The sequence below is a fragment of the Anguilla rostrata genome, chromosome 8, assembly GCF_018555375.3.
Source record: "Anguilla rostrata isolate EN2019 chromosome 8, ASM1855537v3, whole genome shotgun sequence".
NCBI lineage: Eukaryota > Metazoa > Chordata > Actinopteri > Anguilliformes > Anguillidae > Anguilla > Anguilla rostrata.
In genome coordinates, this window is record NC_057940.1 from 35,144,342 (window position 1) to 35,167,770 (window position 23,429).

The following is a 23,429-nucleotide window of genomic DNA, read 5'->3' on the forward strand; positions in this document are numbered from 1 at the left end:
TGTGATAGTTTGCTTCAGAGTGGAGTCACTGTAGCATTGCACTGATTGACTCGCTGCAAGCTCGCTGCAAGCTGAACTCTGACTGTCTCGTCGGATGTCCTGTGTGGATCCAGTGCTAATCCTTTAATATGGCCAGACCCAGAGGAGGCTGCAGCAGCAGTGATGATCAGAGCCACTATTTTAGGGGATGTAGTTACGGAGGAGTACAGTGGATTAAAGTGGAAACTGCAACCTGCCCCATGTCAAAAACAGGCCAGCGCTGACAGTATGTGGGCTTGTGAGGGATTGGCCTGACTACTGGGACATCCTAAGGAGAGTTTCCCTATGTGGCTGGCGTTTAAAAGCTATTTTCTGTAACGAGAACCTCTGCAGCCATTTTGGAGCAAATATCATACATTCCAGTTTGAATCCAACAGAGATTTGTCACACTGGTTATCAGTGTGATAAAATATTATGGAACTGGTTTTACTGGTGGTGTTAATATGAAGCTGAATTAGTAAAATAATACAAAAATGATCTGGCTTTTTGAAGCTCTGTGTTATTGTGGTTACTGCATTTGCGTAGGCCATCCCTCATTATACATACTGCGCATACTTAACATTTTACATAACATCATATATTTGTCTGGGCAGCTTATGTAACTTTCAGTTGTATATTGTGCAGGATATTATCTGTTTACCCGTCCGTGTCCTAACTGAGGCGGTGCCTTTGGGGTGCCTGAAGTGCCTTCATGTAAGGGCACCTCAGCACCTCACTTATGTTATAAACCTGTGCATCTATTTCCCGACTACTATGCGTTATGTTGCACATATGTGATTCGTTGAATCACATATGTGCAACTATGGCTGTGCATCTGCATGCATCTATGGTCATGGATCTATGTGTGAATCTATGCCCGTGGATCTATGTCTGCATCTATGGTCTCCTCGTGAATTGCAGTGAAATGTGACTGCAGTGGAAAGCCGTGCTGCGTGGACGCACTGCGCGGGGCAATTCTGGAGAACAGGACCAGGAAGCCGGCTTCCACAACAAAAGCCTGGGTATCCATTACGGATCAATTGTTGGACACGCAAGCTATTATCACAGCCCTGCTGTAAGACAGACTCAGTTCAGTGCCGTGTCAGCACCACTGTGTCATTCTCCCTTTCACAAACAGTCACACACTCATCCGGCCCCCATATGTTTGGCTGAGCTGAGAGCCGCCATGGCGGTGTGTTCCCGCCAGGCACGCTGCGTGCGGGATGTGAGGGTGCGCTACGCCGGGGCCGTGTTGAGCTAACGGCTGAGAGCATGTGGGCCGTGGGAGGGGAACTGGATGTGATTCATGGGAGTTTTCAGAAGGCATTCCGCATGAACTGCTGTGAAAATACACCCTGTCTGTGTCCCCAGCCAAAAAAGTCAGGCGTGATATAATATGCACATGAAGCATAAATTATATAATTATGATATACTACATTTAATATCACATTCAGAATATTGAAGATATATTTTTCAGCTGTTTGTCGAAAATATAATTGATTATTTATTGATTGCACGGCTTTATGATATGTACCACCAGGTCTGCTTCAAATAGCCTGAACAGAAGTTTGCCAGAGTGAATAAGTTTGGGAGCATGTGACTGCTCTGAGCACTGTGGCAGGCCAGCGGTTTGAATTGGAGAGTGAGCTTATGTCAGTGACACGGTTCTTTGAGGTCCTTGCCACCGGCACGCTCAACGTGATTGGCCCTGCCACACACCCGGGCGACCCGAGATTTATTCTGAATTAATTTCAAATCTGACTCTGCCTGAGGTGGAGGGAGGTGTGAGAGAGAGGTGTGGAGATTCCGCACGCCCCTGGCTGACCCATACCACCCCCCTCCAGCCCCGAAAGGCAACTGGGGAGAGGGTTTCATGGGCTGATGTTAAGATTGGGTGTTGCGGGGCGGGAACAGAAGATTGTGTCATTATGGCTTCTGTCCTCATGATGGACTGACTTGGCCGCCATTCTTAAATTGAACTGGTCGCTTTTAACAGGAAGCTCTGTTGAGGCCTGAGAGAGTCTTCACACACAGACCTATTTAGCGTACAATCTCCCACAGATCAGTGACTGCAGTGACTTCCCAGGGGTGATTTATTTGCATCACGGTACATTCATGACACTGATTGACACTGATTGCTACTATTAATTAATCTGCACCCTCAATGGCAATTGCTTTTAAAAAAAAAGAGGCTTTCCTCTAGTTTTGTCTTGTGGTTGCAGCTCAATGAGAAGGCGAGTTGTATGCCCTACAGAGGAAGGCGGCATCTTCACTGCTTCCCGCAAAATGCTCAATGAACGTTCATCAGCCCGTTCCCAAAGCAGTGGAAGTATGGCTCTCTCCAGCCTCTGCTCCACCTCTCCTTCCCCTTTCACCTCAGTGGTACCTGGTGCAACCACGGGTGCACAGGGGACAGTTGATAGGCTAGGGAGGAGAGTGTCCCTCCTGATTTTGGGAATGAGGAAGACAGGGCTGAGGACCACGTGCAGACTCTCCTGGAGCACCCCACCAAGTGATCCAGTAAACCAGCTTCCCTCTGGTCCCCTGCCAGCCCGACCCGATTGACCCACAGGCGAGGAACACCTGCAGTAAGGTCCCGAAATGGCAGCGGGTCGTATGGTGTGTTAGCCCCACTCCGCTCAGCTCCCTCGTGCCACGGAGCGTAATGAAGAAAGAAGCGGGAACTGGGCCGTCAGTCGGAAGTTGTGTAGCAAACCTTACTAATTCAGGATTGATGGCTCTTTGCCTGAAAGTGTGCCAACTCATTGCAGCTCTTGAGTGAGGTATGCCAAGTGTGCTTGATTTCCTGTTTGCTTTTTGTTTGTCTGTGGGGCTTGGGCAGGAAAACACCAGCTTTCTTATATTCTACGCATAGCCCAGAATCCACTGTGTATGTGTCTGTTTAACGAGGCCTTTGCCTCCTTAGCCATTTTTAAAGGTTCGTAGGGTGCCTTAGTTGGCTGTGTTTTCTCAGGGTAGCTCCTGAGCCTAATTATTCCCCCAGTCCAATTACCATTATAGCTTGTGAGGACTTAGGAGGCCTTGCAGGCAGCTGGGAGTCATCAAACGGAACCCCCGAAGCTGCATTGAGCTTAGTGTGCACTCCTGCCGAGTGCTGGATTTCACTCTCCTGCCCCTCTCCTGCAGTGAGGCCGCAGCATGGCCAGGGTGCCCCCTCTCCCCTCAGGCCAGGACACAGTGTCCGGGGGTATGCGGCAGGACAGCAGCCAAACTGACATGGCTCTGGGGCTTTCCTAAACATAGACTCCACAGAAGATAAAAAGCCACTTACAGTGGAGTTGGAGGCAACATGGTTACGACAAGCGAATAAGTAAAGTTCAGTAGTAATAACAGTCACTCAAGTTCAGTGTTTCCTGTTCTGGTTCTCACTGAATGGTTGGTTTGGTCAGATTCACTGGAAGTTTGCATTAGCCCAATCAGTGATTTACATGACTGCAAGCTCCACCCAGTAATTCTTGGTACCTTTTTTTGGTACCTGACTGGAGGAGTAGTGAAATTTAGTTCTGAGAACTATACGCAGTACGTTTCTGTGGGTGATGGAAAGGCATCATAGAACCCAAGAGCACAGATTCACGGCATAGTACGGTATGGAACGGCCATGGAAAAGGGCCACAAGATCACACCAGACGCTCTCTCAAGGTCTCTCTGAGAAATAGAAACAGAAGCCTTTTTTGAAGGGAGATTAGGGAGAGGCAGGTGCAGGGGATGAATTTAGACGCGGGGAGACGGGTGGCGACGGATCGGCGCGCTTTGTGCTGCGGCCAGAGGAGGCAGCCTGACCGGAGAGTAATTATAGCCTGGCTGGCTGTGGAGCCGCTCCGCCTCACGCAACTGAGCATTTCCCCCAGGGGCACCTCGCTGACAGCCAGGGGGCCCCTGCTGCTTTAAAGGCATGCTATGCAGGATTTTTTTAGCCTTGCTGTGGTCCTGTTTACAATCAATTAAGTCTCTTCCTCCGTCTTCAACCCCGCCCACTCACCCTCAAATACCCAGCTGAGTCACTGACACGCAGATTCATTCGAAATCCAATCTCCCACCAATACTCAGACCAGGCATTACATTGTCTGGTCGAGACCATGAACTGGACATGTACAAATAATTTGAAAACTGGACATTCTGGTCAAAAACCGGACATCTTGCAACCAAGTTATTCCCTGTTGCTACAAAGTTGGAAGCACACAGTTCTCTAGAATGTGATTGTATGCGGTAGCAATAAGATTGCCATTCACTGGAACTAAGTGGCCTAGCAAAAACCATGAAAAACAGCTCCAGACCATTATTCCTCCTCCACCAAACTTTACAGTTGGCACTATTCGGGCCAGTACAGTTGGCACTGCATTCTGCCAAACCCAGATTTGCCTGTCTGACTGCCAGATTGTGATTCATCACTCCAGAGAACACGTTTCCACTGCTCTAGAATCCAATGGCAGCATGCTTTACACCACTCCAGCCGACGCTTGGCATTGAGCGTGGTGATCTTAGGCTGTGTACAGCTGCTCGGCCATAGAAACCCATTTCATGAGGCTCTTGACAAACAGTCGTTGTGGTGACGTTGTTTCAAGAGGTAGTTTGGAACTATAGTGAGTGTTACAGGGGAAGACAGATGATTTATACATGCTACATGCTTGAGCACTCGATGGTCCCGTTCTGTGAGCTTGTGTGGCCTACCGCTTCGCAGCTGGACTGTTGTTGCTCCTATATAGTTCCACATCACAGTAACAGCACTTATAGTTGACTGGGGCTGCTCTAACAGGGCAGAAAGTTGATGAACTGACTTGTAAATAAGGTGGCATCTTATGACAGTGCCATGTTGAAAGTCACTGAGCTCTTCAGTATGACCCATTCTACTCCCAATATTTGTCAATGGAGATTGCATGGCTGTATGCTAGATTCTATGCACATATTAGCAATGGGTGTGACTAAAATAGCCAAAACCACTAATTAGGAGGGGTGTCAATATAGTTTTGGAAATGTTGTGTAACTATAGCAAAAAACACTCTGCTGACAGAGTGACCTCGCAGACTCTGGTCCCAAACCACAGGCTCTCTAGCCATACCTACCCCTCCCAATGCAAAAAGTGTGCCACAACCAGGAAAATTTCAAGCACATTTTGGAATAACAAATATAGGTAGATGTGCACAAATTTGGCAAAAGTGAGTAAAGACAGAGATTGCCGGTGATATCATATAGATATGCCTTATAATATTTTGTTATATACTGTATATTTGTATGTCATGGTAAAAATCCTGCATAGTATGCCTTTAAGCTGGAGAAGTCTGTCCTTTGGGTCTATACAGTATAAGAATTCCCCAAACTTTTGAGAAACGGGAAAGTGTTGGGTGTTGACATTAACATGGTTGCATTGACTATGCACCGATTTTTAAACACTGTTTGTACATTATGTTGTCACTATATAATTAGCTGACAGTGATGTGTGGTGAAAACTTTGTTTCACCGGACTAAACCCGGTAAATACAATATTTAACATGGTATGTTAAAGATTTAGTACAGCACATCTATGTGTTATTCTTTTTAATATTTGTTTAATAGGTTTATAAGCTGATGGAAATCGGAATTTGAAAATACTAAATGCATGTGCAGGGTAGAGGTCATATGTAGTTATCCTGACGGCAGATGGTACCACACTGTTTTAGTATACATTATTGTGAGTCTACTTTCTGAACGCTTACTGAGGACTAGTGACATCTAGAGTGCGAAACATAATTCTTCAGAGACAAGTATACATGTAAGTGACATGTCTGCACAGCCATGTCTGAACACTGCTGGTCACATACATTATAAAGGACACAGTAGTGAAAATGTGTTACGACAAAATTGAACTGGGTAAAAATGCTTACCGATTACCATGTGCACCTTGTGTATTGCACAGCAGATTGTTTTGTTTCCTAAAGAAGCACTGAGCAAAATAATGGAAAATGCCAACAGAGTGAGGATATGGTATTCTGTATACATATTATTCACGCTGTGCTTGCAAGAGAATCCCTGTCAGCGAGAATCAATGGTATCGTGAAGCTGAGTTCATTTATATGAGGCTAGGTTGTTTTGTATAGTCATGCACTGTGGTTTTGCCATTAAAAGTCAATTAAAAGATGTGTGCAAAGGACTTGCAGTGCCTGCAGTTTTGCCCATCAGCCTCTCTGGCAGCTCTTGAATAACATGCGTGTGTTCAGACACTGAGGCGATTGGTACGCCAAAGGTGTACGAGAACCAAGGTGGAATTGTTTATGATGCAGTTTCTGTACATTGTGAGTTGGGCCTCTGCTTTTCTGTATGCTTCTTCCCCATTTTCTCCCACATTTGCAATGCCCATCATGCTTATGCTACAAGGCAGTGTCTTGTGGTTGTCTAACTGACCAGCATTGGTCGGTGGTGAGATGTTGCCATGTTGGCCGACGGAAACTCTCCCATCCCTGGGTGACGCTGGAGCCAGTTGTGCATTGCCCTGTGGGGCTTCTGGCTACAGTTAGAACTGGCAGTTCTGACACCAGAACATCCATGTGTGAGTATAGTGTCTTAACATTATTAGCCACCCAGCAGCCCCTGATCTGGCCCCTTTAATAGGATCCTATGTGAGCAGATGCTGGCACTATCTCCTATCATTACTTCTGAATTATAGTTATGCAGACACAATAAAGCAGCAAGCATGTTACAGTAGGGACTTCCAGGTCATAGAATGCAGGGTCCTTTGTGGCTGAAATGGGGGTTCTGGACCTGTTAGTCAGAACGGTTCGGGCCAGGGGGTGGGGATCTCTCTACGCTGTGCGTTCAGTCCCATATGAACACAGAGCCGGGGAGCTCCTGCGCGGTGCTTGATGAGCAGGTGGTAATTACTGCGTTATTTATAAAGCTCTGTGGTGCGTATGGGCCCGGGGCACTCTTGCAGTTCCCAGCGTCACCTTATGTTACGCGAGGCTCTACATGACACGCAGCTCTGGAGAGGACCCGCGTGTTCAGGAGAGAGAGACATCTGAGCAGCCCACCTCCCCCCACCCCCCTAAATAATAACTCCAAACAGTGGGAGGAGGAACAGATGCTGTGCAGAAGACTGGGGGGGTCATCTTTCTTAAGTCTCAAGAATTAAATATTTAACATCAGCACAGCCAATAAGGAAAGCACCCAGCTGATATTGCAATTCAGGTCATGTCATGTGTTTTGGAGTGAACTGAAATAAATTAAAGGGATGAGGAAACTGAATTAAAATTGAATTATTGGAGTTGACCCCGACCTGCTATGTTTTACTTCGTCTATGTTCAAAAAGGGGCCTGGAAGGTTGTTTGTTTTTGTTTATTTTACTTGTGAAAGTCCCATGTAATACTGAGTGTTTGCTTCATACACACAGAATCTGGGGGTTCAACATAACACCACATACTGTATATCAGGTGGCCTAGTCACTTAAGTCACTTAGTTTGTGACTTTGATTCCAGATAAGAACAGTGAACATTTCAGCCAATATTTAATCAAGTGTCAAAACCCACCCAAAACCAATAATAATAATAATAATAATAATAATAATAATAGTAGTAACTTTTCGTTTCCTCTCGTAATATATATTTGGTGATTTTTGTTTTAGCACCCCCTTGTGGACATATTTAGTTTCTGCGCCAGCCTTCACTCGTCAGGCCACTCTTAACCATTCCTTCCCGCGCGCAGAGAGCAGCCACATTAATTAATTACATTACGGAGTCCTCCCAAATCCCCTGCTCCAGGAGACGGGTGCTTGTGTAACTGATGCGATGTCTGTGCGGCAGGGCACACGCCGGCTTTGGCGCTTTTCACCTGAGAGTTCCGGTCTTCCGGTATGCAGCGCGGAGCGACTGCGAGTGGAGGTTTATATATGGGTGTCTCATCAGATGTTTAATGAAAGATTATGGCTTTAGAAATGAAAATGTACGGGGCACATTGTCTGTACTGTTTCCCCCCTAATCGAGTTTAACTGATTTAACAGTGACTTCTCGTTCCCAATGCGAGTGATCGCAGTGCAGTGAAAACTCCAGATTTAATTCCATTTGCTCCCACAATCCTCTCTCCTCTGTGTTATTTTCATACTTTCTGCGATTGGGTGTTTTGACACTGCTGACTCTATGATCTTTGCTTGTAGGGCTGTAAGAATGAAGAATTAGGGTCAAGCTGGTTGGTTGTTAATCTCATTAGAACCTCACAGTTGCTGAAGCGTCGCAATAGGCAAAGCCTGTAAAATGGAGACCAATGAGCGAATTTTTTTTCTGAAATCAGAAATGCTATCCCAAAGACCTGACAGCACTTACAGGGAGACATGTAAAATTCTAGATTCTCATTGGCCATTTGATGGTTTCACAGACTTAGTGACATTTTATGTTCTTTATCTGAGCTGTAATTATAATCTCATCTTTCAAACTCAGTTGTTCATGACTTCTAGCTGCCCTGATCTGCTTCCGAACACACAAGTCTGTTAGTAAACCCTTCAGTACAGCCCCACAGCCCCCTGACCCAAACCATCAACGCTCCTCCCAGGCCCTGACCCAAGACTGGACAATCCACAGTATTAGAAGATAAATGGCCTTTAGAAGTTATATAATTGGATTAACGATTACAAAGACTTTGTTCCTATTGGCTCTTGCTTGGACGTGTGTTAAGTCCAGGGTTTTAGTGATTACGAGAGATTTCTGTAATGAAACAATGTAAATAACAGACAGGTCTTAATTCTGCTAAGATGTCAGAGAGCATATTAGATTCCTGCGTATGCCTATTACTAAAGCCTCTTCAAACATAGATATAGAATTGGACTCCACTAGAGGGCAGTGTGCTTAAGCATGCACTCAAAACATTTTCAAGCTCTCGTTATGCACCATGTGAATGTGCGGCGTTAAAAAGATTATATTTACTAAGATCCATCCATCCATTATCTATACCTGCTTATTCCTCGTGAGGGTTATGGGAGGTGCTGGAGCCTATCCCAGCATGCATTGGGCAGGAGGCATGAGTACACCCTGGGCAGTTCAATGGCAGACACACGATTTACTCACACGCACACTCATACCTAGGGACAATTTAGACTCTCCAATTCACCTAACCTGCATGTCTTTGGAATGTGGGAGGAAATCGGAGTACCCAGAGGAAACCCATGCAGACATGGGGAGAACATGCAAACTTCACCCACAAAGGCCACAAAGATTTATAGATCAAATTAATGCAATTGTGCAATACCCTGTGCTTTATACCCTGTGTATAAAAAGTTATACCTTTTTACATCTAAGGTAGCATTGCAAAGCTTCTGTTGCAACCTTCTCTTCCCCTTTACAGGAGTAGTAAGGGGATCGGCCTTATGGAAACGTATTTGTTGGAATCGAGCAGTCTATTTCAGTCACCATTCATAAGAGCGAAGATGAGCAATAGGTTTGGCAGGTGCGTTAGCGCCAGCTCGTTTCGCACCTCTTCCTCCGTCCCTGCGATCGTGACCCGGTACCAAGGCAACCACCGCGCCCAAATATGGGCAAGGGAGCTTGAGCTGAGGGACTGGGCAGAACGGGTGTTTGGAGAGAACGTGGAAGAGAGGGGAGAAACGGCACGGCCGGTGATTGGAAAGGAGCCATGACTAACGGTCTGTCCTGCACTCCCCAGCCCCGTGAGTGGCTGAGCTTGTCTCCTGAGTGACAGGTCGTGGGGCGAGGTGCTTCGTCTCGTGTGTCGTGTGTGGGCACAACTGAAATCTTCAGCAAAGCTCGGTTTCACTGTGCCGTTTTTTTCCTGAGATGGGGAGCTGCATGCTGGTGACATTGATCAAACTGGGCTTTAGTTTTACGTTGAGCTATCGTGCTATTACTGGACTTTTGACCTTTTTAAACAGCGTTTTTTTGCATTCGTCTGAACAGTAATATGAATTACATATTGTTTTTCAGAAACGGATGACAGTTTTGGCCCTTTGACAGATTGACTGATTATACTGCCCCTAGGCCTCCTCCACCTTCCTAATGTTTTAAGGCAGTCATTTTAACCAATTTGCTCATATGACTGTATGTTGCTGGAATTAAACTAGTATTGTTGTGTGATACATACACTGAATGAAGTTATTGATTAGTTGGGCAATGCAAAGGTCTGTGTCCCTCTGTGCTATGATATCCATCTCCCGTGCTGCTGAGTTTCTCTGGCGGATAAACGATAGCCAGCTGACAGTATTGCTGTACGGTTGTCTTTGTCCGATAATGCTGCTGGTTGAGTAACAGTCAGATCCCTCCCGGCATGGCCCAGAGGAGAATTCTTAGGGTCATATTAGCCGTAAGCCAGGTCCTCTGTATGTTTGTGTTTCATTTTTTCATTCCGCTTACTTTGTGTTGCAAATGTAGAACCCTCCCTTCCGCCAATCAGACATCGCCGTGGCAGCCATTTCACCAGACAGCAGAAGCGACGACAGCCACAGAATGAGTCATTTGATTTCAGTCATCGTCCTTAATGTCATAATTATGATTTACACTATCATTGTTTTTGCTGTTGTCTTCTTCATCGTCATTGTCATTGTCATTGCCATGCAATTGTCTTTGTCACGTTCACGTCACCATGACTACTGTTGTTATTATTTATTGCCTTTTTCAGTTGTTTTGTTCATCATTTTTTGCCTTTTGTGTGCACTGAGCTGTGCAAACTTATCTTTCTAGGGACAAAGAAGAACAAAAGCCTCAGCCAGCACAGTAAGTAACTTATTACCCAGAGTGCTCTAGGCTTTGACACTTCTTCCTGTCGCACTGCCCCCTTTCCCCCCCACCTCGTGCTTTCTGTAGCCTCCTCTCTATTGGGGGGGTGTTGTTTCCTCCCCCTGATATGTCAGAGGGCTTTCCCCTGATGTGCCATGTGCTTCCTGATTGGCTTGTAAGAGAGCTGTACACCGCCTCTTATTTCATCCAAGGGCGAGCTGGATGCATCTATTCTCTGCTGTCTGCTTTCTGAACAGTATGAAAAAAATGACACAAAAACTGAATAAAAGCTCAGATCTTTAACACTGTTTCTCTGTTCACGCCCCCTTTCGACATTCCTACTGGCTGATTTTTGTGGCAGTTCCCATCTCCATTGGCTGTAGCTTCCCTGCTTGGTGGTTCTGTTCCTGTTCTTATGCTGAATATCTCTGTGGTTGTGGTCGTCGCTGTTATTGCTGTTTTCTCTTATCGCTGACAGTGCCTGCTAGTGTCCTGAACCAACACTGCTATGATTCATGTCTCTGCAATCATAATGACCTGTTGCCGCCGACAGCGCTGCCCGTGTCCTAGCTAATGATTACTGATCCGAGACCTGCGGTCTCGCACAATGACAAGAGCTGGCCTAGGTGTCTGTTGTGTGTTCTGTTGGTTGTTCAGTCACATTATTTGCTTATTTGAACAGGTGGTTTCCCTTTAGTGGGATCACTGAGCTGGTTAATAACGTTCTACAGCCCCAGCAAAAATCCCAAAATGAGAAGGATCCTGATACGTAAGTATAGTAAGATTCCCTGAGTCAATCTGCCCGATGCTCCCCCTAGTGGCTAAACATACTCTGCCATCCAGTATGTTTAGATTTACTAGTCACCCTGTAGTCTATAGTTTGTGTTGAACTTTGGCCCTTTGATCTATTTCCTAGCAAATCTTACAGTCTGTGTAGTCTACATGTATTTATTTGTTATTGTCAGAAATCAACCTCTTTTCCCTGTGGTAGCTCTTTTCACATAAAACATCTTTGAAAGGTAGAAACACTCATTTAAAAAAAGGTTTAAATGAGGTTTTAAGTGAAAGCACTGGACAAAGCTGGAAACATACAGAAGCTTATAAGTTCCTGATGTGCAATTCAATGCAAAAGACAAATGTTGAAAAGTCAGCTGAGTTTATGACTTGAAATTAGCACAGGTATCATTTTAAACTCTTAACGCTAATTCCAAATGCATGTCAATGGAGCACCAAGCTGCTTTCTCCCTGCTCACTCTAACATCAGGACTCTGTATACAGCAGTTCCGATTGGCTAAAAGAGACAGCAACTGCCTATCACAACCTTTCCTTTATGTTTACTATTCAAAAAGGCATTTCTCAAGGCAAGAGAGAAATGACATAAAGCTATATCAATGGCCTTTTTAATGTCCTGAATCCTGATCTGTTATTTCAACCCCCAGTTTAAAATTGGTGTTCACTCAGTATCACAAAAATGCCTTCCTATCAACATCAGACCATTATGTCTGAAAGTAAAGGCTTTTTAAACACACTCAGGCATCAATATGCCTTTAAGAGGCTGCTCTGGTACACGCTCTGGAACGCTGTACATTTCAGTCATGTGACATTTTCCCTGGCATGTTGAGTGTAGCAGTACCATAGCACAGTAGATTTTAGAATGAGAGGGTGTTGGATTTGGGGTTGAGGATAGGCTTTGGTATCCCATGTCTGTCAGCAAGATACATGGATAATGATCCTCTTTTATAGAAGAGAAAAGAAGGATTCTTCTCTCTGGATGACAAGCTGTCTGTAGATATACCGGTCCTTTCAGTAGGGACATGGCACTACAGGGCTCACCTGTATGAGCAGCCAAACAGTCACACAGAATCAGAGATTGTCTGTCTCAAGCCAGTTTTTATTTCCTCATGGGTTAGTCAGCTGGCGTCCTGCAACCATGCTGTCAGCATGAAGGTGTTCTTAAGTCTCCACTTTGCTTGCAATCTCCTCCGGTAGCCTGTAATTCATCTTAAGTCCACTAGGTGCCCATGTAGATACTACTAGATTTTTTAAAGACAATACAAGGCAGTTAGCTATGAAACAGGCTTGATTATTCAATAAAGAGAGGGCAGTCATAATAAGTTGGGTACAGTCCAGCAAAACAACTCTAACTAAATGCATTTTGCTAAATTATTCTATTGTCAAAGCAACCTGTCAAGGAACTCTTGTTCTAAGGCATTTGCACTCAATTACCATTAATTAAATACACAATTGTGAAGGTTCAGGTAACTGGAAATAAGATTTTTAATGATTGCATAACAGGTGGTTCGATGAGTAGCAGCACCTTGCTCGTGGAAGAGTGTATTACAGGCTAAAACCTTTAGTTGGCGAAAACCCTTGGCCTTAGTTATTAATCGCACATAGAATTTGATAATAGTACTTGTCTTTCTTAACAGAAAATGTCACAGAAGTCCTGCAGGGGGCCAGTTTTAAAGAAGGCTGTTTGTGAGGCCCGTTGGAACAGGTTGCTGTATGTTTGTCATTTCTGACCTGACAATAAAGTCCATTCTCTCCACATCCAAAGAAGCCAGGTTGATTAATTTGTTGATTGTTTCATGCTGATAATCTGAGAGGGATTTACTGCGTTTCACTGTTTACATAATTACTGGATGCGACATCATGCTTCAATGAGTGTGCTTGTCCTGTTGTCATTGAAATGTGATTTCAGTTCGTACTCTTAACTATTCATAATCTGTTATTTTTATACCTAGCTAAGTGCTTGTGACATGGTTAATTCAGCCACTGTCTGGGAACAGTACAGCAAAGGACAACAGCGTTAGCATTTTTCAAGCACCTCCAGTATGGAGTTGGCTTGGTATAGTAGCTAGCCCAAGTCTTGTTTTTTTAATTTTTTAAAATTAAATTTAGATTTTACTACATTTTACTAAAGTCGTTTATCAATAAAATACTAGAATAAAAAATAATCACAAAACAAAAAAATCAACCTCTTCCCCATGATAATAGTAGCTGCTGAGACTAGTTGGAGAAAAAAATCTTGGTTGATCTTTTTAACCGCATGTGCCTTTGATTTACATTCACTCTTCAACTGGGATACCTGCGAATACTACTGAAAGACCTGCTACATTCTGCCTAGTTACATATTACTGAAAGCCTTGGTGGCTTCTCAGTCCTGCTGTGTGTGTCCGTGTGTGTGTCATTTTTGTTGTGTGTGTGTGTGTGTGTATGAGTGTGTGCGTTAATTTTCATCAAGTGTGATTTACAAATAAATTGTCTATCTTGACAAAGATTTCCGCGTTAATGTTTGTGATTATTTAGCTTACTAAACTGTTTTTATGGAGGAAAACATTTAATTGTGCCAAATTAAGAACAGATGTTGGTTGAATCCAGGCCTAGGTGTCAATAGTTGATTATTGAGTCATAGCAAATTAACTGGAAACAATAAGTGAAGAGGTTAAAGGGCGCTAATAAAGACCAGGAAAGGTCCACCAAATGCAAACAATGTGGGAGGATTCTGGGTCCTTCCTGTTTGGTTGCCAAGCTGTTTGGCACTGCTTTTAAAGACAGTGCTGAGTCCTGGTGCCACCACATCCAATTGGGTACATTTATTTCTCAAGAAAATCATCTCTCTTAAAGAGTCTTGCGGTTACTATAGTCTTGAGTTTTTCATTCACAATTATGGCAGCACTTATAAAGGCCATCGTGAGTGGTTCTTTGAGAGAATATTTCCAGGTCAAGGGTTTTGATGACATGTCCATACAACTGTTGTAAGTTGTTATGCTTAGTTATGTTATGTACAATCAACATTTTGACAGAAAATACATTTTTTTCATTTGTGAAATCAAGAATTTTCAGAGACCAGCTCTACGTATCCTTTAATGGCAGTCATTTTTCCAATGGTCAGGACAGGATTAGGTGAACAGGAAGAGGAAGTTCACCTTTGACATTTTGCCCCTCCATGACCTTTTTTTTGTTTGCAGGAAATTGCACCAGCAGTTTGAAATGTACAAGGACCAGGTGAAGAAGATCGGAGAAGAAGCACAGCTGACGCAGGAGCAGAAGGGGGACACGCCCACCTGCGGGATCTGCCACAAGACCAAGTTTGCCGACGGCTGCGGCCACATCTGTTCATATTGCCAAACTAAATTCTGTGCGCGGTGTGGAGGTCGCGTGGCTCTGCGGTCAAATAAGGTGCGTCTCTCCGCTCTCTGTCCCTGTTCTGACAGAGTTCAGACTTCCATTCCCCCTTTCCTGGTCTGTAGAGGTCTTGCACTTTGCCTGGTTTCTGTTTGACTTCTGTTTCACTCGCTAATCCCAGACTGAGATTTTTTTGATGGATGTTGTTCTACATCCGTGGCTGTTCGGTATGGTTAATATTTTCAATACTTTTAAGTGTGTGCATTTTCAGTGTGTTGAGTATTTACGAAAGTGTACAACATGTCAACATGTCATGTTCGGTCTGTGTGTTTTCAGTATTAACAGGATGTTCAGTCTTTCCAAGTGCAAGGCGTTGTCAATGCGTTCAGTATTGACAATTTATGCTGTTTGTCAGGGTGATAGATAATTGTCTGTGCATTCAGTATGGTTGATACAGTATGCACTGCATTTGTCGTTGTATTCAGTATTGTAGATGTTTGTTTTGTCTTTGTGTTCAGTATTTGTCAGGTTCTGTGTTTTTTTGCTGTGTATTCAGTGGTATCATGGTGTTCAGAATTGTTAGTGTGTTCAGTGGTGTTTACAGTGTTGTCAATGTGTGTGGTGTTTCTTGGTTAGTTCAATGTTACCAGGGTGTTCATGTGGTTCTGTTAAAAAGGTGTCGAGTTAATCTAATCTAATTCAGTTGATTAAATGGTTCTGTTAAATATCTATTATTGTATTTTTTTTAGAAGCCCCAAACCTTTAGGCAATGAACTGACGAAGGAGAGCTTGATATTTTGAGTTTGTGCTGACAGGGTTTCCATTGAATTTATCTGTTTTGATATCTGGAATGTAGCGTCTTATAGTATAGGGTCTTATCAAATAGGGTTTATGTTTATTACCATTCATATATAATTGAGAAGAGCAGCTTTTCATATCCATGGCATGATGAAAATGACACATTCCTGGGATGGGGACATTCTACTACAAATATTACGGTGCATTTTACCGTTTCCAGTTATTTTGTGGCTTTTTAAGTTAGTGATATTATCCAATTAAGTGAAAATCCTTTGAGAAAAAAGAAAATCAGATATAGTTTTTACTATGACCTGAAAAATTATATCAACCTCTTTACTCACCCCCATTTTCTCATTTAGAGGCAGGATCCACCTTAATAAGGACTCATTATTTTAAAGATGATGCTATACTAAATGGGAATCGGTTGCCAGTTCAGGTGTACCGAAAAAACCACAAAACTTGCATGAGCCAAACGTGGACGCACTTATTTGGCATTGCACCATATACACTGTCAACTCAAAAGACCACTGATATGTAAGGCAATGTAAAGTATATATTTTCAAATGTATTCACACTGTACTGTATGTGCACCCCTCAATTGCCTGCTAGTCAGTTATTGTTTCATTGACTGTAGGCAAACAGTACTACAGGAGGAATGATGCTGGCTGGAGGAGAGTTGTATGTATTGACAGCAGGTTATGTAGAGTGTCATTAGGAGGTACCTTGTCTGACATAGACCCATCACAGTCCTGGCAGCTCAAAGATGACTGTATCCTGTCAGTTGAGACCAGGCTGCTGGCAGGCCAGACCTGGCTACTAGCTGAGCCATTTGAGAGCCCCAGTACATTACATTACAGTGACTAAACAGATGCTCTGATTCAGAGTGACTCACAAATATAGGGAACATCCATGTAAGCCTCGATATATGAATGTGTGACATCACCAAGAAGGCATTAATTGATTATAGACCTATATATTTTTGTGCCTTACAATACAATTAGTATTGTAAAGAAAAGTAAATGCCACTATACAGCTTACCTAGCTATGCAGAGCTGTATCTACAATATTTTTATAATAGAAGGAAATCCAAAAAGGAAGTGGATAGCGAAGGAGTTTCAGGGGAGCCATGGTGCAGTCTGAAGAAGTGGGTCTTCAGTCTACATGGCAGATATGGAGGGTTTCTGCAGTCCCGACCTCAGTGGAAAGTGCATTCCACCACTAGGGGGCCAGAACAGACAGGCACAGATGTGAGAGGGAAGTGCAAGCGCACAGGGAAAAGCCAAATTACCTTTGTAATTTTACTGTGCGCCCAAATTATTTCAACTTCACATTTGCAGAAAATATGATCAAGCCACTGTGGTATGAAAAGATTTCATGGCAACATATAAATGATAAGAAGACCATCTCTATCTTCCTCCCATCCTTTAATTCTCTGTAAGTTTATAATTTTATGTCAGGGGGCGAATTATCATACATCTACAACAGCCTGAACATGTCTGGTGTCTGTAGCTCAGATCTTACATGAATGAATGAATGAATGAATCATTGAATATATATAGCACTTTTCCGAATGCTCAAAGTAATTTACAGTGCTGAGTGGGAACTTACTTCACCCACCACCGATGGCCACGAAGGCCAACAAACGATATGTGATAGTGGCATCCAACACAGATGTTCATAATGCGACTATTCATTATTTTGCTTTGTTTTCTCATTAAGTTGAGAACAAATTAAGGTCTCATCTGTGTCACTTCTTGTTTCGCCGACTGTTTGCTGGAACTGAATGTGATTCGGCCATTCATATTGTACTGAAACCACTTTCTATTTAGTACGCTGAGCAGCCACAAGGGGGAGCCAGTCGCCTGAAATTGAATCACACTCGAGTTCTCGCCACCTGCTTCCAACATGCACTGTTTATCTTGCTGCAACCCTGCACAATATAACTATTCTGTGTTCCTGCTTGTACTTTAACACACACGTGAGTGAATTTAATATCACGTACTCGTGAAATGCTCGAGTACTTAATATGGTCCTGTCTGAGCATTTGCTTTGGATGTGTGCTGTTGTTACAGTCTGTTATGTGTAAATCTGTGCTAATCTCACATGCACTCTCCTCTTTCCTCCCCTCCCCTCCCTCATTTGTGCCTTCTTGGACTTGCAACAGGAGGACAAAGTGGTTAGCATTCCCTCTTTATTTTATTTTCCATTTTGTAGATGTGCTTGTTTATGAATGTGCTTTTTCCTAGTTCGTGTTGAATGTCGTGCACAGCTAGAAAAAGTCACGGTGTTTATGTCATATCTGACAGAGGGCAATCTGTGGACTGTACAGTAAAACTGCATTGCAAAACTTCCAATTTGCTGGAAACATTGAAGCAGACATAATTATCATTCAAATTCTACTTCTGATACTTACACCAGATTACTAGACCAGAGATTCTGATTATAGATTTGACCAAAGATAATGTTGCAACAGAAAACAACAATGCAAAAAGTCTACTGTAAGTATAGCGTGCGACAAGACAGTATGATTACACCCAAAAAGAAACCATATGCAGTTATGGATAGAAGTCTTTTTGGCTTATATCTTGCCAGGGCTGCACTGGCAAATACAGGTCATAGCAATAGAGTCAGATCAGTAACAGTGACCAATCCTCCAAACTGATCCCTTTAGTGAACAAATGACCTCATAAGGAAAACAACCAATCAGATGCAATTTGATTGATATTTTGCTTTAGGGCGGGCTGAGCATCTCAGATAGTGAAAAGCACTGGTCTTACTCATAATGCAGGCTGCTTAATGAGCACCAGCAAGGGAGGCTGTGCTAAGAGCTTGCACCAGCAGGATGACACCGACACCCCGTATCTGTGTCGGGTTGCTGTGTGGCTGACCCTGAGGGCAGCGGGCTGTGGATCTGGTTGCCCTGCAGTGCTGGGCGATTCTTCAGACCTGCATGCAATGCTCACCTGGTACAGTGTTCACCTGGACCCGTAGGTGTGAACACTGAGCCAGGGCATGGGCTGGCTGTCTTTACCTGGCCATATGCCACATGATATGTTTCAGCTTCCTCTGTAATATGTCAGTATGCTGAATAGTGTCAGCATTGAATTTTCATTTCAAAGGTATTCCAAAAGTATTCCACCCCACTGTGGAAACAAAACATTTATGGTGCTTTTATGTAGCTTTTATGGGTTTACAAAATCAAATCTATCACATGGATTTAAAACAGACTTTTATTTTATTGAAACTATTCAACCAAAGACAGGTTTAAGTTATTTATAAATCCCTGAGATTCTACCAAGTTTGGCAAATGGCTTGATTATAGTTAATATTATTATATAGTTATTATTATTATAGTCAATCTTAGAATGACTACATAAACATACAGCTTAGTATGCTGTATACCTATTAGTGCTGTTGACATAAAAAAACAACAGCTGTTTGTTGTTTAATAAATAAACAAAATAACAAAAGAACGGCAAAAAATTTGTTTAGAAGAACCTACCTCTGGTAAAAGCTGATTCTACTGAAGAATATATGTTTGACCTTTAACTTGTTATCTATGACCTATGCTACACTGTCTGTAGTCAATATATTCCTGACCTCTAAAAAGTATGAAGTGGTAACACAGTGTGTATTTTCTCCCCGTAAGAATCCTCCCTGGCCTTTTATTACGGTGGTAGGTGCAGAATGTCACGCCTTGCTTTTCTTTTAGCTCTGTTGGGGTAGTTTGGCACCATAGGGTATGTTCTGCATTCTTAATGAGCTACGTGCCGTTGCTGTGGGTGGCTCAATAAATAATGAAAGGATAGCTTGCAATAGAGTCCTGAAGAAAAACACGATAACTCTCTTTGCTCTTTCGATCACTGCTAATTATTTTACGGACATAACTACCGCGTTCATTTTGTTAGTTACGTTAATTATTTATATCTTTTGGCTGTAAGTTAAGTGCTCTAGGTGGTTGATGACCTGGCATTGATGCTGATTTTCAATAATATATTTACTATAGTTTTTGGCTTGGCCTGACTGAAGAGAAGCGATCGCATCAACATAGGCTGCTGCGTGTGGCTGGACCGGCTGATGTTAGCCTGGCATGGAGCTGTCCATGGTGCTGGAAGCCTGTCTCCCTGCGTATTGCCGAGATCATACACAAGACAGTTGATTGTGGTTTTTAGCAGACACGTTGCCCCCACCAATATCATGCCTCACACAAACAGTGTGGCTAAGCTGGCTCAAAACAATAGAAACTTTTTTTTGTTTGTTTCCTGTTTTGATTAATAGTTTTTGTGTATATAATTGGATTTATATACAATTATTTATATAAAGATCATAGAAACCCCCATTCTTGTCTATTCCAAAGGGTCTGTAAAGCGAATACATATTCCTGTTCAAAATATGTGCACAATAATGCCCTGCTGTCCTGTTACAGGCCAGTTGGTCTCACCTGAAAAGCTGATGTGGCAGGCAGTCAGAAGAAGCTCCTCTGTTCTCTGTAGCTGATACAAATGTTCCTGTGTCTTGTGGTGTTTTCCTTCTCATCAATGCTCCTGAGTTTAGCTGCTTAGCTTTGTAACTCTGGGGAAAGTAAGAGGTGCTGTGTCCTTGTCTAACTGATACACACCAACATTAGAGGCACATTAAATTCAAATGACCCAGGTGTTTGCGCGTGTGTGTGCGTGTGTGTGTGTGTGTGTGTGTTGTTGTTGTTGTTGTTGTTGTTGTTGTTGCATGTACTGTATGATCTCATTATTGTTTTCTTATTGTCAGCTGGGTTTAGACCATTACCACCTTGTAAGGACAAGCCAAACTGATATAGTACAATACAAAAAAATGATCAATTTCATATAGTTTCTCCTTTCTCAATATGTCTAATAATAGAACAAAAGTAGACATAAATATGGGAAATCAGTATTCCTGCAAACATGTCATCCCCTGCATAATGTGTTTTTTCAGGTTTATACAAGGTCTCTGGGAGGTTCTGCAGTAGTCTCACTCAGTAGAAAATATCATTAGATTCTGCAGTGACTACTGTTATCCACAAGAGGGAAATCTATTTCCAGATTTAAACTTTTGACTAATGGCAGCTTTGTGCATAATGTTCTGCATAATGAGCAAAGAATGCATGGTATGTGTGCACATTTGTGGTGTGTGTATAGCAGTATGACGTGTGTGTAGCAGTGTGGTATGTGTGCATTGGTGTAGCGTGTGCATTAGTGTAGCAGTGTGTGTAGCAGTGTGGGATATATACATGCAGAAGTGTGGTACATACGTGCAGGGGTGTGGTATTTGGCAGCAGAGAGAGCGGCTGTGTGGTGTGCATGCAGCACTTCGTCATAAGCGTAGTGTGGCTCTGTGCAGGTGCAGCGATGTGGGGAATGTGCAGAAATGGGGTGCATGCGCACAGTGTGGTGTACAAAAGGACTGTTTCCTTCCCAGAACGTGGCAGGTTCATGTCCCAAGTGGAGCGCTGCTGTTGTACCCTTGGGCAAGGTACTTAACCTGAATTGCCGCAGTACCCAGTTATATAAATGGATACCATGGAGCATTAAATGAAAGCAGCATAAGTCACTCTGGGTAAGGGCATCTGCTAAACAAAAAAAGAATGAAAAAACAATTATATTCACTGATAAAAGGAACGATTCAGAGACTGACAGTTTGCCTAATTGTCGCTGGGCTGATAATAGAAGAATTACCCACAATCCTGGCTTTATGCTGATTGTACTGTACTTGCGAGATGTAAGTAGGTCAATGCTGTTTCCATACAGTCAGTCAGCGAGGGAAGGGACCTCTGCTAAGGAAAGGGGGATTTTGCTGTGGTTGCAAAGCTCGGTTTTCTGGTCCCGAATTGGCCTGATCTGTTATTTGTCTGCGTGGGTAGACCATTGCCTTGGACATCAGAGATAACCTTGGTAAAACGGTAATTGTTTAGTTTTTTTGCCCTGCAGTGCTATTGCATCTGAATACAGATGTTTTATCTGTGTATAGATATAAATTTATTCCCTTCTAGTTTAACTGCGTTACTGCACACATCGAATCTGAAATGTACAAAACAAACACGCTTTAATATGCTGGGTTTTTCTGATCATAGGTGTGTTTAAGGTGAAAGCCACAGCTCTTGCTTTCCCCCTGCATGTGGTGTGCTAGTTTTTCCTGACGCTTATGCGAAATGCGGTAGCACAGATTTTCCTTCTGTAAGGCATGGATGTTGTTGATTGCCAGGTTTTTCAAGTGAGTATTATGATGCTGTGTGTGCGTGTTTGTGTGTGTGAGAGAGAGAGAGAGAGAGAGAGATAGACAGAGAGAGAAATCCTCAGAAACAATGGTGACTCAGCAGCCAACCCCCCACCATCGCGCTCCCTACCTTTCACTCTACGTGAGCCACCAAGTCATCTCCACTGCGCCTCGCTGTGATTTAGTCATAGCTCTTACTCTGTGGTGTGCTGCAAGCTGCAGCCTTGTAAGAGTGACACGTAATCTGTTCCCCCGGTGCACCTCACACAGGAGCACTGTGCGGTATGTACTCACCGGCCTGATTCCACATCAAGCCGGCCTAAATATTGCAGAGGCTACTCACAGTGAGTTGGAGTGAGGACTCATACCTACACAGCAGGCACTGTGAGGGCTTGCTGGGCAGATTTGGGAGGTATCTCCCCTCAACATCAGTGCAGTGCCACAATCACAATGGGGGCAGTTTTAATGTCAGTTGGCAGGTAACTGCATTATTTGTAAAGCATCTGCCTGTGGCTCTGTGTTCTTCTAACATATGGTAGAAAGACACGGCTATTCCAAACTACAGGACAGGGCCTAAACGGGTTTCCTGCAGGGAATACATAGACTTCAAAATGCATCAGGATGTTTCATAGTAAACAGTTTCTGCTCCTTTACGACAGTGTCATTATGTGCAGTCATAACAACGGGGATCAAGCAATGTCTTCTCCCCTCTTTCAGTGTGAGTGTCGTTAGGGGCAGTTGCGTGCTGAATTATAATGGGATCAGAAAGTTTTAGGTTTGAAATTTTGGTGTGGAACTCTTTTAGCAACATGCAAGGCCTTTAGCCAATATTGTTTCTGTATACGGCTGCATAGTATTCATAATCTTCACAATGTGAGAGAAATTAGTCTGCAAAGCATAATATCATCAGGGTCACCCTTTTATGTCCAAAAATGTAATATTCAGGAATAAGAAAACTGTTGGCTTTTTCACTTAACAATGTAGCATTGTGGGTGAGTCCAACAGGATTCCAGGTCCTGAGTTATTAAATATTTGGAGCAGAACTGGATGAGAATTTTAGAAATTACCAGAAATAGATATAGAATGTTTTTACCTGACATCAGCAATATGCTTTGTAGTCTCCTTTCTCCAGATTAAATAATGAAAACGTATCTGATAGTGGGTTGAAGTAATAAAAAGTGTAAAGTGTACTGTCTTTAATGAGGTGTCAAAATAGCATGGTATTCTAACGCCTCCTCTGCTTCATGCGTAGGTAATGTGGGTATGCAATTTGTGCCGAAAACAACAAGAAATCCTCACCAAGTCGGGTGCCTGGTTCTACGGCAGCCCCAACTCATCCCAGCAGCCAGGCGGCGCTGACGGGGCCCGGGGACGCCGGCACGAGGAGGCCCCCCAGGAGAAGAGGGCCAAGCTGCAGGGCCCGTCCCCCGACCTGTCCGACAAAAGCAGACCTTACGGGCTCCCCCGGCAGGAGTCCCTCCGAAACGGTTCAGGGCTGAGGCATTCGGGTCCAGGAGACGGGCCTGACGGGTGAGTCTCTGCCTGGTCTTT

General features: G+C 43.4%; 1 protein-coding gene across 32 annotated transcripts in view; it reads left to right on the forward strand.

Annotated features, from left to right (window-relative positions):
- Nucleotides 1-23,429, forward strand: part of LOC135261523 (regulating synaptic membrane exocytosis protein 2-like) — a 161,520-nt gene that overhangs the window by 12,352 nt on the left and 125,739 nt on the right. For 30 of the 32 annotated variants that reach the window (XM_064347905.1, XM_064347906.1, XM_064347887.1 and 27 more), the window contains exons 3-7: nt 10,689-10,721; nt 11,407-11,493; nt 14,696-14,906; nt 17,815-17,826; nt 23,131-23,408. In XM_064347905.1, the coding sequence (XP_064203975.1) occupies nt 10,689-10,721; nt 11,407-11,493; nt 14,696-14,906; nt 17,815-17,826; nt 23,131-23,408 (621 nt within the window). The remainder of the gene's footprint in view (nt 1-10,688; nt 10,722-11,406; nt 11,494-14,695; nt 14,907-17,814; nt 17,827-23,130; nt 23,409-23,429) is intronic. The other 2 variants (XM_064347890.1, XM_064347904.1) reach the window with 2 other exon arrangements.